The sequence below is a fragment of the Trichosurus vulpecula genome, chromosome X, assembly GCF_011100635.1.
Source record: "Trichosurus vulpecula isolate mTriVul1 chromosome X, mTriVul1.pri, whole genome shotgun sequence".
NCBI classification, from domain to species: domain Eukaryota; kingdom Metazoa; phylum Chordata; class Mammalia; order Diprotodontia; family Phalangeridae; genus Trichosurus; species Trichosurus vulpecula.
Genome location: NC_050582.1, coordinates 37,234,553 through 37,250,095, shown reverse-complemented (window position 1 = coordinate 37,250,095; position 15,543 = coordinate 37,234,553). Strand labels below are relative to the sequence as shown.

General features: G+C 41.6%; 1 protein-coding gene across 1 annotated transcript in view; it reads right to left on the bottom strand.

Moving 5' to 3' along the window:
* Window positions 1-15,543, bottom strand: part of ATP11C (ATPase phospholipid transporting 11C) — a 104,176-nt gene that overhangs the window by 47,619 nt on the left and 41,014 nt on the right. Inside the window, exons 13-19 of the mRNA XM_036739807.1 lie at window positions 13,805-13,956; window positions 12,307-12,378; window positions 10,557-10,630; window positions 9,549-9,652; window positions 8,588-8,769; window positions 4,591-4,851; window positions 3,466-3,640 (exon numbers count right to left, since the gene is read on the bottom strand). Coding sequence (XP_036595702.1) covers window positions 3,466-3,640; window positions 4,591-4,851; window positions 8,588-8,769; window positions 9,549-9,652; window positions 10,557-10,630; window positions 12,307-12,378; window positions 13,805-13,956 — 1,020 coding nt within the window. The remainder of the gene's footprint in view (window positions 1-3,465; window positions 3,641-4,590; window positions 4,852-8,587; window positions 8,770-9,548; window positions 9,653-10,556; window positions 10,631-12,306; window positions 12,379-13,804; window positions 13,957-15,543) is intronic.

Below are 15,543 nucleotides of genomic sequence, written 5' to 3'. Positions count from 1 at the left end.
CCCTTTACTCCAGTCTCTTTGCCAAGGCCACCACCCACCTTGAGCTCATCCTTTCTCAAGCAGATTGCCCCCCCATTAGCCTCCCCACTTTTCTCTCTACCCGCCTTCCATCTTCTCCCTATCTACAGGTTCCTTCCTTGATGCCTAGAAACATACGCATGTCTTTCTTCCCCCAGCCTTCAAAAGCCATCCCTGTTATAAATGTGACTACACACTAATTATTTTGGAAATGAAAGGCATATAGTACTTTAGAACTACAGTTGAATATTATTATGGGATCTGTGTTGTTAACACTGCTTATGCAAGGTTTTGCTTGATTGTAAATTACCTTGAGACTTAATTGGACCCTAACATCATCCTACATCTCTCCTCCCTTTCTCAGCCAAACTCCACGGAAAAGCTGTCTCCAGTCAGTATTTTTACTTCCTCTGTTCTTGCTCTCCTCTAAATCCTTGACAATCTGTACTCGAGCTTCATCATTCAGCTAAACGTGCCCTTTCCAGACTCACCAATGATCTCTTAATTGCCAATCTGATGACCTTTTCCTAGTCTTCATCCTCCTTGACCTTTTTGCAGCATTTGACACTGTCAATAACCTTTTCCTCCTGGACACCCTCCTCCCTCTCACGTACACATGCCTATATATGTGTTCGTTATCTATCTGCCCTGGCTACACAGTAAGCTCCGGGAGGTAAGGTATTTCCACTTTTGTCACAGCACCAAGCACAGCATCTTTGTCACAGCACCAAACACAAGAGATGCCTGATGAATGCTTGACTGACTGAATTCAGTCGGGATTTGAAGACAGAAATAGGTGAAAACTTAAATCATCTAAGAGTTGATTTCTCCATAAAAGTTCTTTTTATGCGCCATCACGGTTTGGAGGTGGCCCCAGGGTTGTCAAATACAATGCTTATGAATCTCAAGCTCTGACATGCCTATTGGCAAAATACTCAAATGCAGGTGTTAAATAATAAAACAATAGAGAATATGTCTCAGGAGAGCAGTGATTAATTACCGAAAGAGTGAATTAGACAACAATCACTATGAGTTTCCAGAAGGGACAAGTCAGTGTGAGCTAGAGTGATCTGGGAAGGGAAGGCTTCATGGAGGAATAGAGACTTCAGCTGACCTTGAAAATCAGATCTGAAGAAGCAAAATGAGAGGCTCATGCTCTCACTTGAGGAAACTGAGGCCAAGGGAGGTGAAATGATTTGCCCAAGGTCACACAGCTACTAAATATCTATCTGAAACAGGGTTTAAATGTAGGTCATCCTGACTCTTGGTCTAACCCTCTAAGCACTTTAGTACAGCAAGGGGGTGAGCACTCCAGGAGCGAGAGGTTAAGAATGCCATGAACATTTGGGGAGGAGTCAGAGGCCCAGCTTGACTAGAGCAGAGGGGAAAGGATGGGGATGGAGAGAGTGGGACTGACTATATTACCCAATGACAGTGAATAATAGCTGATATTTAAATAGCACCTACTATGTGCCAGACACTGTGCTAAGCACTTTCTAATCATTACCTTGTTTGATCCTCACAACAATGCTACAGGGTGGGTGCCATCATGATCCTCATTTTTACAGATGAAAGAAGTGACGAAAACAGAGGTTAAGTGACTGGGGAAATGTGGACCCACAAGCGAGGATCTGGGGAGGCAGGAGGGAATGGGACGTGGGCAAAGTTATTAGCCTTAATGAGGGAGTGAAGTGGGGGGGGCGTACAGGGGAAAAAGATGAATTTGAAGTCAAAGAGCTGGAGACTTACTAGTTATATGACCTTGGGCAAGTCACTTCACTTCTATCTGCCTTAGTTTCCTCAACTGTAAAATGGAGATAATTATAATATCTACCTAATAGGGTTATCATGAGGATTGATTTGCAAAACACTTATTTCAGCTCCTGGTATATAGTCAGTGCTACATAAATGATAATTATTATTATTCTAGTTTTGTTATTTATTAGCTGTATGACCTTGGGCAAGTCACAACACTTCTCCATACTTTGGTTTCCTTATCTGTAAAAATGAAGAGGTTTGGTCTAATCTATGAAAAGTTCCAACATCAATTGGGGAATGGCTGAACAAGTTGTGGTATATGAATGTAATGGAATACCATTGAGCTGTCAGAAATGAGGAGCAGATGGACTTCAGAAAAACCTGGAAAGACTTATATGAACTGAAACGGAGTGAAGTAAGCAGAACCAGGAGAACATTGTACATAGTAACAGCCACACTGTGCAAGGACTAACTGATCAACTTAGCTCTTCTCAGCAATGCAAGGATCTAAGACAACTCCAAAAGATTCACAATGGAAAATGCTATCCACATACAGAGAAAGAACTTTGGAGTCTGAATGCAGATGGAAGCATACTGTTTGCTCTCCTTTTCTTTTGTTGTTTTGTTTCTTCTTTCTCATGGCTCCTCCCATTAATTCTAATTCTTCTTTACATGATGACTAATGTGAAAATGTTTAATATGAATGTATAAGCAGAGCCTATATCAGATTGAACGCCATCTTGGGGAGGGGAGAGGAGAAGGAGGGAGAGAAAATTTAGAATTCAAAATCTTATGGAAGAGAATGTTGAAAACTAAAGATAAGTAAATGAATTATAAAAAAGAAATGAAAAGATAGCAGAAGGGACAAATCTGAGAAACATTAGGAAGGAACAACAGACTTTGTGACTGGATCTACGGGGTGAGAGAGGGGTGAAATCAAAAGCAGTTTCGAGTCAGATTGTTGGGAAGGATGATGGTACCATTAACAGGAATGCAATTCAACAAACATTTCTTAATCCCCTATGATGTGGAAGACACAGGGGGTACCAAAAGTGAAAAATGACTAGGTCTTTTCAACTCAATGTTCTTACGGTCTAAGAGATGGGGAAATGAAATGTACAAAAATGATATAAGGGCCAATAATGAAGAAAAAGGAAGAGTGGAGGGGGGTGATAGGGAAGGAGAACTAGAAGTCAGGAAAAGAGGGTGTTTCTGGAAGGAAGGTATGTTCTGCAGTGTCAAATGTGCCAGAGAGGTCAATGGGTTACAAAAGCAGAGAAAGGGCCAATGGACTGGACAAGAAGGTGATCACTGATGTCTCTTGGGAGTAGAGTTTCGGGAAAGTGTGAGTGCCAGGTAATAGGGTCATAAGTGGGTGGAAAGGAAAGGGGGAGCAGCAGGAAAAGGTTACTCATTTAAGAAGTTCTAACAATGAAAGGAAGGAACAAAATTGAACCATAGCCAGACAGGACAGATGAGTGAAGCAAAAGGTTTATTCATTCAAGTTCACATTCAAAGGCAGAAATGGAAGAGCTAGAGAACAGTGGGAGAGATGAGTGCTGATCATAATTCCTATTGGAAAACTTGGAAGAAAAATGCATTTTCCAGGTGAGATCTGAACTCTTCTTTCCCACTCCACCACCAATGCAGGGCACTAAGAGTTAAGGCTGTTTCCCTGGTCATAGTTACCTGTGCTTTCTGTAGAGGGGCCATTCGGCAACAGAGAACAGCAGTGCACTTGACACAAATTTGCATAAAGATGGTTTTGTAATTAGTCGATGTGGACTCTTGGGAAGAATTTAATATAAGTGACAAAGTTGATCCATCAATTATCAATCCATATTCCTGGTGTTCTCCCCACCCTCTAAAAAAGGAAAAGAAAAATGAATTTGAGTTTATAAAAACTTTTCATGTCTAATATACGTATATATATTTTTGAAAGACTCAAAGTGAAGGTTGAGATGCTCACGAAGGGTGAGACTCAGTAAGACACTGCCATGGGTACAGTACAATTGGGATTGGATGGAGAGCATGCAAAAGGAATTAAAGCAAGAGAAACAAAACTAAAAATGGCCAACTTAAACCAAGAACATGATTTAGAGAAGGCTGATCCTTGGTGAATGTGGCGGATGGGAAAAATAGGTAAATTTTCAGTGAGTTCTTATAAGACAGTGCTTTCCCTCTGGACCCTAGGATTTCAAGAGCGATGATGATCAGTCTTGGTCTTGGAGAATGGACGATGAAACACATCTCCATCCTCTCATTACGGAGGGACTATGGATGCAGAATGACATATGCTTTCAGCCATAGTTGCTGCCTCAGTGGGTTCCACCCCACTAATTCAATCTATGAGAAATGACAGTTCAATGGGAAAAGGAGGTTTCTGAAAATAACTGTGGAGTAAACACAAAAGACATCAATGAAACTTTTTTTTAATGTGATCATTGATTTGTGTCTGCTCTGTCACTTTTAAGTCCAGTTCAAATCATGCCTCCATTAGGGTAAAATAAATTAAAAATAAGAAGCTATAAAAACATTTTTTAAAAAAGTCCTTTTGTTCTTTTAATACTGACATTGAATACTGATGAGCAAGATGAATTATGCCTTTTGCTTCTTTCTAAGCTTTAGGAAAATCTAAATTGATTGTATTTTCAGATGGGATAGGGAGGGGCCCACAACCTCTGGTGGGTGTGTTATCAGGGGAGCTACTCAAGTTAGGCAGTGTCTCCAAAGGATGAAAAAAGCATGGCAAACAAAGAGAACATGAAACTGGCAGCAGAAATGTGGTTGCCCATCTGCCAGTCTCTTCCGTACTTTTTGATGCTTCTACGTTTGGGGAATTCATATAGCAGCTTCTTATGGTAGTCAACCAGCAGTTCGTGCAAATGATCTTCTTTTCTGTCGCTGTCTCCGATGGTCCGAGTGGTCAGCTCCAGGAGCTCAGTGTTGGTCTGGAAGAGGCGGCAGGCATAGCAGGTGGACTTGGCAGTCTCCATCTTATCCCCGGTGAGCACCCAGACTTTCATACCTGCCTTGTGCAAGGCTTCGATAGTCTCAGCTGCTTGATCCTGAAGCCTAAAAGGTAAAAACAAACAAACAAAAAAACAACAAATTTTTTCCCTGCAGATTTCCAGAATCATTCCCAACGTTAACTTCATGAAATTTATTTTAACCTTGTGATTCACATTTTTTTTCCATCATGAAACTGTACCTTGTTCTGTTTCCTTTCTTTGTATCCCTCTCCACACACACACACACACACACACACACACACACACACACACCCCTTTACAGTGCTACAGGTCATCCATTTATTAATTAAGCAAATTCAAATTAATTTTGGTCTCCACAATTAAGGGACAGCCCTTGTGATAGGCTATGGTATAACCAAACTAGGAGTGACACTCATTGCTCTTAACTCAAATATTTGGAAACTCACAAATGCCCATTTTACTGCCACGTTAGCTAATTTCATTAACTCAGTCTTTCCTGTATTTCTCTCTGATCGAAGAAAACAGAGACTGGTGACTTCCATATCCCTGAAGAGCACTTCAAGTGAATGATAAGGAAGGATGGAGAATCACCATTTCTGAATTGAACTATAACCCTGGCTGTTAAGATTGGAAGGGTAGGGAGGGGAAGAAGAGTAAGTAGGTGCCTTCTGAAAAACTCCTTCAGCACCAGGGTTACAAATGATGCTAAATAAAATGTCCTTTTGTTTGGGGAAGGAGGTGTTTTGAACTCATGACTTCACAAGGGTCAGACACTACCAGTTTTGAAACCCTATCCACCAAAAAAGACTGGCAACTTATCTGAAATGTATAGCATCCTTGGCACATAGTAGGTGCTTAATAAATGCTTGCTAACTGATAGAGGGAGAATACAACAGAATGAGAATTAACTCAGGAAGCAGAGGTCCTAGCTTCAAATCCTCTCACTTTCACTACCTGGCCTTGGTTTCCTAACCTGTAAAATGAGAGGGTAGCCACATAGCCTCTGAAGTCCATTCCTGCTCTAGAACTTCAATCTGGAGCCATGCAAAAGGATCAAGGACAGTGTGGTACTAGGGAAAGAACTTTGGATTTAGAGTCAAAAGGAACTGGTTTTGAATCCCAATTCTGCTACTTACCACTTGGCATGACCTTGGGCAAGTCACTCCTGTTCCTTAGACCTCAGTTTCCTCATCTGTAAAATGAAGGCTAGATGGACTCCTTAGCATTCCCTGCCCCTGGAGGGGAGATATCTGGGAGCTCCTCCCAGACCATCTGTTTCAGGAGGGCAAACAAGGAATTCAGCTTATCATTTCCTACCTGGCTGACCTCATGGATTTCATGATCTCCAGAAAGTCTTTCTGCCAGAAGATATCGACTCAGAAACTCACCCTGCCTCTCATCATTTCCCTCCAGGCTGCAGGACTTCGCTATGACCCCATGCTGGGTAACCTCCCCCATACCTTTCACAGCTTCTTTTTATGTGTCATCTTCCCCCATTAGATTGTAAGCTCTTCGAGGGCAGGGACTATCATATGCTTACTTAGTACAATGCCTGACCCATAGTAGGTGCTTACTAAATGTTTACTGACTATTGGCCTCTGAGGCCCTTTCTCCTTCCAGATCTATGATCTTAGGTGTGACCTTTGCCTGGGAGTAAATGGCTCCAACTCCCAGGCCTCAGTATTCTCCTCTGTAAAATGAGGAGGCTGGACCAGATGGTTTCTGAGGGCCCGTCCAGCTCGAAGACCTCAGATTGTCTGACTTGCTCCATTTCTGACAGCTCGTACATATCAGAAGGAGGCCCTGCACCCAAATCTCCCTGACTCCAACACCGGCCCCACTATCTACTTGGCCAGGTTGCCTTGAAGAGGAAGAGGATCTTATTAAAATGGATAGAACCTCCTACCCACCTAAGGGTAGAATCCTCGAAGCCTGAAATGAGGATTAATATCTGAGAGTAACCTGGGCTCTGCTTAAGCTTCAGCAGGATGAAATGACGAAGCTTATCACATTTCAGAACCATTTGCCTGTCTGCTCTGAATATTGACTATTTTGGATAGGAAGGGCTGATGTGTCTGCCTTCTAATAAGAAAGAGGGGAAAATGTGAAGATAGCCAAGAGTCTAAAAAGTCAGCTCCAAGGCAGGATAAACACAAAGCTTGTGGCTTGCTTTGGGAGGACTGAAGTCACCTTTCGTAAAATCATCTTCGACTTAAGTAGGTTATATAAAACTGTGGCCAATACGGGAACATGGTTCTGATTCCATTTCATTAGCCTGGGGGAAGTATTAAAAGGCTGGTGCCATTCTGCGAGGCACTGAGGTGTCCGAAGGCAGAGAGACGGCCTGGAATCCTCCCTCGGAAGCTTACGAGCTGTGTGACACTGAGCAAGTCGGTCAACCTTTCTGGTTCATTTGTATCCCCGTCTGTAAGCTAGGCATAAGCATAACTATCTTACCTATCTCACTGGTCTATTTGTAAAGTTCCAACGGGACAATGTATATGAAGTGGTTTGCAAACTTTAAAATGTTATCAAAATAGCAATCTTCGTTATTTCTGTCCCACCTTCCCACAACAACATTCATACAAATGCCACTGCCTCCAAGAAGGCTTTCCTGATTCCTCAGGCCTTAAGTGAGTTCTCCTCAACATGAATTCCTTGAGCACTTTTGAAACTCACTAATGTTGCTTTCTCTATATTGCCTTGCATGGTAATTAGCTGGGGAAATGGCCTGCCTTGGGAGGAAGTGGGATTCTTCTCATTGTAAGTGTTCAAGCCAAGGCTACGTATTACAAAGGGGATTGATTCTTGATCAAATATGGGTTAGACTAGCTTAGAGGATCATTGAAACAGTGGGTATTAGAGGTAAATGGTCCCTTGAAGGATATCTAGTCTAATGGCACTCTTCCTTCATTTTATAGGAGGGAACTGAGGCTCAGGGATGCTAAATTTAATTTAAGAAATGCTAATTAAGCACTTGCTACATAGTGGGTCCATGTAGGTAAACATGATAATGGGCCTACATCGTAGGGGGCCAACATTATAGGCTCACGTGGGCATGTACGGTAGAGAGCCGACATGGTGAGCCTGTGTGGGTATACATGGCAGTGGGCCTACATGGTAGGCCTGTGCTAGGTGCTGGGATACAAAGAAAAAACTGAAAACAGCCTCTACCAACAACAGTTTACATTCTACTGGGGTGAGAGGTAGAAGAGGAAGAGAGTGCTAACAATCAGGGATGATTAAGAGAGGCCTCATATAGAAAGTAGTTCCTGAGCTAGGCTTTGAAGGAAAGCGAGATTCTCTGGGGGTAGATGGGAAAAGGAGGTGCATTGCTGACAAGGGAAGTGAGAATTGGAACGCTGTGTACCAGCAATACCTAGCATACTAGTTTGCATGAAACATAGAGGGTCAGACAAGGAGCAACATGAATCAAGTCTGAAAAGGTGGATGGGAGCCAGATTGTATGGACCTTTAAATGTAAGCCTGGGGAATTTCTATTTTATCCTAGAAGTAGTAGGGAGCCACTGCAGATTCTGGAGCGGAGCAAGGGAATGATATATTTAGATCTGTTTTAGGAATATCAGTTTGGTAGCTGCGTGAAGAATAGACTAGAGAGACCAGAGTCAGGGAAACAAATGAAGAAGCTATTGCAACAGACCAGGCAAAAAATGAGTGTCTGAACTAGGGTAGACTGAATTCTCCACTGTTGAATAGAGAGGGAGGGACAAGACTAGGGTCACTCAGTGAATAATTGGCAGAGCCACAATTGGAACCTAGGGCTCTTACTCCAGGTCCTGTGCCATGTTCTTATTTACCTGTCTTCTACGGCAGTGGATCCAATTAAATTCATGTCAGTCTCTATGTCATCGAAAACCTTTGCCAACTTTTCTTCTCTCTCTTGTAAAGCCATCTTGGCTTCAAGGATCTGATGGTCAACTGCACGATATTCCTCAAGAGTGTATTCTTTGTAGGCCACACACAGAGTTCGATAGCCATCCTGGAAGCAAACAACAAAGTGGCCTCTGGTTGCCATGCTAGGTACAGGTCTAATTTAGGGCCTTTGAAATGCTTCTGGATTTTCCACGTGTATACATACAATGAACATGAATCCATTCACATGACAATGAATGGAAATTCTATCTTAAATAAAAGGTAACTGGTTTTTATTTTTAGCATACAAAATAGTTCATTTCGTGAAAGTTATAGTCCTGGCAAATGATGCCAAGACTATAGAAATGATGAAGAGCAAAAAAAAAAAACAAAAACAAAAACTAGACATGATGAAGAGTTTTAAAAAAAATAAGCAAAGTAGTAAATGCCATAACAAAGTATGATAGGAAAAAAAATTGGCTAACCATATGGTGAGAAGGAGGGGTAACCACTGGACAGCCCATCTGTTCTACTGTTATCCTCAAGATGTCAAGAGAAAGCAAAGAATGACCCTCAGGACATATGAGGTATCCCGAGGCAAACTTACGGAATGACAAGGACAAGCATGGCATTGAATGGGTAGGCATGGATGGGTTGCTATCAGCATTTGAGTACTCCAAAGAAAGGGAAGGAAAATGATGTACTAGCAGAGTTGGGACAAGTCTCCAAAACTATAAATCCAGCCTAGAAAACTATACCAAGAGGAGTTTCTCAAAAAAAGAAAAAAGGAAAAGAAAATGTCCCTTAACGCTGCCCTCTCCAAACCTAAGATGCAAAATAAATACCAAATCAAAACGTGTTTAAAGCAGAAACCTCCTTACCCAATTGTCCTTGGGGACCACTTACCATTGCATTGCGGTCCACGTGGACTTTAGTCCGTTCTACCTGGTCCCTTTGCACCCTGGGGAAAACAGCAGAGTCTGCTCCCTTACAAAAGAGAAATATGTCACCTAAAATAAAGAACCAGAAAATGTGGATGAGAAAAGGGTAAAAAAAAATCTCCATGAAGTTATTAATAATTCAGTTCCATTCAATACATCTTTATTACATGCCTACTAGGTAAGAGGCAATATGCCAGGAACTAGCAGAGGAAAAAAAAACAAAATAAAACAAACAGCAAATAACAATAATCCCTTCTTCAAGGAGCTTATATCCTATCAGAAATTAATATAAGTAATATAATTAAGATCTTTTTCTTTTATGAAAAATTCAAGGTAGCTATAAACCTTTAGAAATGAAAAAATAAAAATAGATGAGAACTAATTAAATGAACTTTGAGTTCCAGCCATCGCCACCATCACACCATGCCCTCGAGGACAGTACCCTTTCATTTCTGTAACTCTTGCCCCGGGGCCCTGTCGTCCTGATTGGGAGGGCCTCACACCACCCACTCTATGTAGACAGGTGCCCCCACTTTCTAGCTCTCAAGCCATAATTAATACTGCCATTGCAACCGAAAAGGGTGCCCCTGTCCACCCTCTTATGACTCCTAGACTCATCATCCCTGTAACTTTCCAAACCAAAATACCCCTCCCTGAATATCACTCCCCAACCGGTCTTCTCCAATTAGAATGTAAGCTCCCTGAAGGAACTTTTATATTTGCATTCCCAGCATTTAACAGAGTGCTCAGCACTCAATGAGTATTTAATAATTGCTTTTTCATTTATTCAATCTCAGTTTTCCTTCCTAGGCCTCAATTTCCCTATCAGCAAAATGGAAATAATATCTGTCATACTCCTTCAGGGGTGTGGTATAGTTCAAATAAGCTAATGTTAACAGAGGTGCTAGGGGGCCATAAAGTACCACGGGATGGCCAGACATTGTCACCAGCAGCATAATTCTTCGACACATACCTCGGGCATTTCTCACAATCACGCTCATACGTCTCCGGGAAGAATCAAAGTGTAAAGTATGGAGAAGCCTGAACCTTTAGGAAAAAAGAGATTGAAAAAATGAAAACCTGAATTACACTAAGAATATGTGTATGCGTGACCATTTGGGAGGGTGGGGGCACTATTTTATTTTTTTAAATAAAAAGGTATTACATTCAGTCATTCAACAAACATTTATTGACTGGCTACAAGAAGCAAAGTACTGTCCTTTAGGGACTGGGAGAGACATAGGAAACAATAGGCCACAATCCCTTCAAGTAACTAACGATCTGGGTAAGCTCCTTGAGGGGTCAGGAACTGTCTTTCAACTCGTATTTGTGTTCCCAGCACTTAGCAGGGTTTGGCACATGTTGTTGCTGAGTCATTTTTCAGTCATATTTGACTCTGCACGACCCCATTTGGGGTTTTCTTGGCAGAGATACTGGAATGGTTTGCCATTTCCTTCTCCAGCTCATTTGACAGATGAGGAAACTGGGGCAAACAGGATAAAGTGACTTGCCCAGGGTCACACAGCTAGCTTCAGGCCAGATTTGAACTCAAGAAAATGACTCCTCCTGATTCCACTCTCTCTATCCACTGTGCCATCCAGCTGCCCTACTGGCCCATAGTTAAGTGCTCATTAAATGCTCATTAACTGACGGGGGGGGGGGGCAAATTATGTCTGTGATAAATATAATAAAATGGGAATATGATATATGACTAAAAAGAGTACAAAGTGCTCCGAGAGCAGATGGGGAAGAGATGTCACTTCTAGCCAGAGGATGGGGACAGCTTTCCAGACCATGTTGCTTGTGACCTGGGCATTGTAAAACAGGGCAGCTGTCACCAGGTGGTGCTGCTGAGAGGGTGTGTTCATAGGATTATAGATTGAGAACTAGAATGGCCTTTAGCAGTCAACCAGTCCAACCCAGTCATATTTTTAAATAAAAAGACCCAGGGCCCAGAAATGTTAAGTGACTTGCTCACCTAACCAAAGCTACACAGCAAATAAGTGGCAGGGACAGATATGAAGTCAGTTCCTCTGACACCAGATCCTATGCTCTTTCCCAGGTCTTCCTGACTCAAAAGACAGCCCCCTAATGCACTATGACACACTGCCTCCAGCCTACAGCAATATTTTTATTCGTTGCTCACGTCAGGGACTCCCTCATAAGCCCTTAAATGTCTGACTCTGACTTCGCATTAATTTGTGAATATATTCACTAGACAAAGACACTAAAACAGAGATAAGCCCATGTTTTTCCCAATTTCCTGCAGCTCAAAAAATAAAATTTTCCACACATGATAATCCACAATGAATCAAAATTTATGCATCCCTGCAAGTCTGAAATTACATGCTAAGGCCAAGGTTGTAATCCAAAGGTGGCTGAATAGTCCTGAGGTCAGGGCAAGCTGACCTAGCAGTATGAGCTATAGACCTAAACCATTGTTACCCTCTCAGCAGGAAGGTCACCTTGACCTATTCCATTAAGGTTCAATTCATCAGCCAAGGAAAACCACAGTGCTCATTTTCATACCAAAGCCAGATAACTACCATTATTGGGGAGCAAAGTCACCAAGTTCAACCTTCTACCCATGGAGGCCAGGCCCCTCAAAGAAAAGAGGTCCCTTGTTCTTTATTTGGAGCCAGCTTCCTTTGTGGTCCTTTCTGAATTCACTGGTTGTTTACTGAAGTGTCAAGGAAATGAGGCCTGTTATTAACTCTACTTACTCTTCAATTTCATTCTGTTGGTTTTCCAATTTCATGCGGCCATCCTTAATTCCCAAATAGGTATACCCATACCTGCAAGAGAGCAAACCAACATTTAAGGTCTTTCCCATATGTCCCGGTTATCACTGTCAGCATCATCAAGTCTGGAGCTCTGATTTCACCCATATGGAGAACTTCCTCCACGAAAGCAGGTTGGCAGTTACAGCTGATAGTCTAACAGCAGGCATTCTTATCACTTTTCTGTGTCCTGGACCACCCCCCCCCCGACAGTCTGGTGAAATTCATGGAAGCTTTCTCAGAAAAATGGCTTTAAGTGTATAGAATAATACACATGATTATACTAAAGATGTCTTGTTTTTCCCACTGAAATCTATCCATGGGCTCCTTAGGGGTCTCCAGACCCTGGTTAAGACCTCTTGTCTCACAGAACTGCCTAGAGCACTGTGAAGGTAGGGAACGTGCCCCGGCTCACACCTGGGACAGAGATGGAACCTGAACACAGCTCTTTCTCACTCAAAGGTTGGCCATGAATCTACTAAGCCATCCTGGCTCCTACCATTATTAGCATTCTGATGGAGATCTGATAGAAATGGTCCTAGGACAAGTCAATACTGTATCGTCTACGGTAGAGGTGGACAAAATGATAACTGACAAAAAGTAAACACTCTGAGAGTTCATATTTGACAAGCAACAATATCAGTGGTCCAAGGTCCTATTTTTGTCTGACTCTGTGACTCAATTAAAGCAGCTAGGTGGCACATTGGATAGAGCACCGGACCTGGAGTCAGGAAGACCTGAGTTCAAATCCAGCCTCAGACAATTGCTAGCTGCGTGACCCTGGATAAGTCACTCAATCTCTGTCTGCCTCGGTGTCCTCAGCTGTAAAATCAGGATAATTACAGCATCTACTTCCCACAGTTACTGTGAGGATTGATGGAAATAATATTTGTAAAGTACTTAGTGCAGTGCAGGTGCTTACTAAATGCTTGTTTTCTTCCTTCCTAACTGGTATGGGGAACTCCAAGCATAAAACCTCCCTCTGCCAAGGCCGACTGGCAAGGATTCTTCAACTTGTAGCCATAGAAAGCTGCCTGGGGCACCGAGAGGTTAAGTGATTTGCCCAGGGACACTAGTAATTAATTAAGAAGTATTTATTAAATACTTACTATGGGGCAGAGGGCTAGAGATACAAAGAATGAAATAATCCCTCCTCTCCAGGAAGCAAACAGGCAAGTCTTGAATCCAAGTCTTCTTGAGTCAGAGGATAGCCCCCTAATCCATGACACACCGCCTCCAGCCTACAGCAATATTTTATATTCATTGCTCATGTCAGGGACTCCCTCATAAGCCCTAAAATCTGACTCTGATTCTGTATTAACTTGTAAACACGTGCACTAGACAAAGACACTAGAACAGAGATAAACCCATGTTTTTCTCCATCTCTTGCAGCTCAAAAAATAAAATCCTCCTCAGGAGAAAAATAAAAGACTGTGCTTACTTCTTAGCCCCCTTTACCAAAGCAATTTCATCAGGGGATGAGGAGATATATGTTAACTCGGTCTCTTCAACGATTCCATCAATATCATCTTTTACTTGGGTTTCCACAGTATGGCACAGGCACAAGGCACGAAGAAAGAGCTGTTCCCGACTCTGCAATTGCAAAAATAACAAAGGATGTTTCTGTTTTAGTCAATGAGGATCACAAAATCTCAGATTCCCTGATAAGAAGGGAACTCAAAGGTCATCCAATCCAACTTTTCTTCCTCTTCTTCTCTCTGTGACATCTAGGACAAGCAGGCCTCAAGCCTCTGCTTGAAGATCTCCCAGTGTTGAGGTATCTACTACCTCAGGGCAGGTGTCCACATTCAGACTGCTCTGTCTCTAAAAGGGTTTCCTTTCAGACTCGTATATACAAAAATATTTATAGCAGCTCTTTTTGTGGTGGCAAAGAATTGGAAATCAAGGAGATGCCCATCAATTGGGGAATGGCTAAACAAGTTGTAGTATATGAATGTAATGGAATACTATTGTGCTATAAGAAATGAGGATGATATGGACTTCATAATAACCTGGAAAGACCTATGTGATCTGATGTTGAGTGAGGGGAGCAGAACCAAGAGAACGTTATACAAGATTACAGACACACGCTATCTGTGACGACTAACTTTGATAGACTTGGCTGTTCTCAGCAACACAAGGTTCAAAGGCAGCTCCAAAAGACTCATGAAGGAAAAAGGTACGCACATCCAGAGAAAGAATGCTGATTTAGGCAAACTATCTGCTCTCTCTTTATTTTATTTTTGGTTTTGTTTCATCTTTCTCATGGTTCATTTCATTGGTTATAATTCTTCTTTACAACTTGATTATTGGGGAAATAAATTTAATGTGAAGGTATACGTGGAACCTATATCAGATTACATACCGTCTTGGGTGAGGGGAGAAAATTTGGAACTCAAAAACTTGTGGAACTGAGTGCTGTAAACCAAAAATAAATACATAAATAAATAGATAACTTTCGAAAAAGAGAAATGAGGAGCAGACTGACTTCATAATAACCTGGAAAGACCTACATGATCTGATGCTGAGTGAGGGAAGCAGAACCAGGAGAACATTATACAAGATTACAGACACACGGTATCTGTGATGACTAACTTTGATAGACTTGGCTCTTCTCAGCAATACAAGGTTCTAAGATAACTCCAAAAGACTCATGATGGAAAAAGGTATCCACATCCAGAGAAAGAATTACCGAGTCTGAATGCAGACTGAAGCAAACTATCTGCTCTCTTTTTTTTTCTTTTCTTTTTTCTTCTTTTTGTTTCTTCTTTCTCATGATTCACTTCCTTGGATATAATTCTTTTTTACAACTTGACTATTATGTAAATAAGTTTAATGCAAAGGTATATGTAGAACTTATATTGGATTACATGCTGTCTGGGGGAGGGGAGGAGAGGGAAGGGGATAAAATTTGGAACTCAAAAACTTGTGGAACTAAATTTAAAAAAATGCTATCCACCTTCAGAGAGAGAACTGAAAAAAAAAAAAAGGGTTTCCTTTTACCAAGACTAAATCTGAATTTGGAACTCAGAAAAAAAAAAAGAATGTGAATTTTTTTTGTTTTACATGTGACTGGGAAAAAAATAAAATAAAATGTAATGTAAAAAAAAAAAAAAACAGCTAAATCTGCCTCTCCCGAACTTCACCTGGTGCTCCTACCTCTGCTCTCTAAAGAAGAAC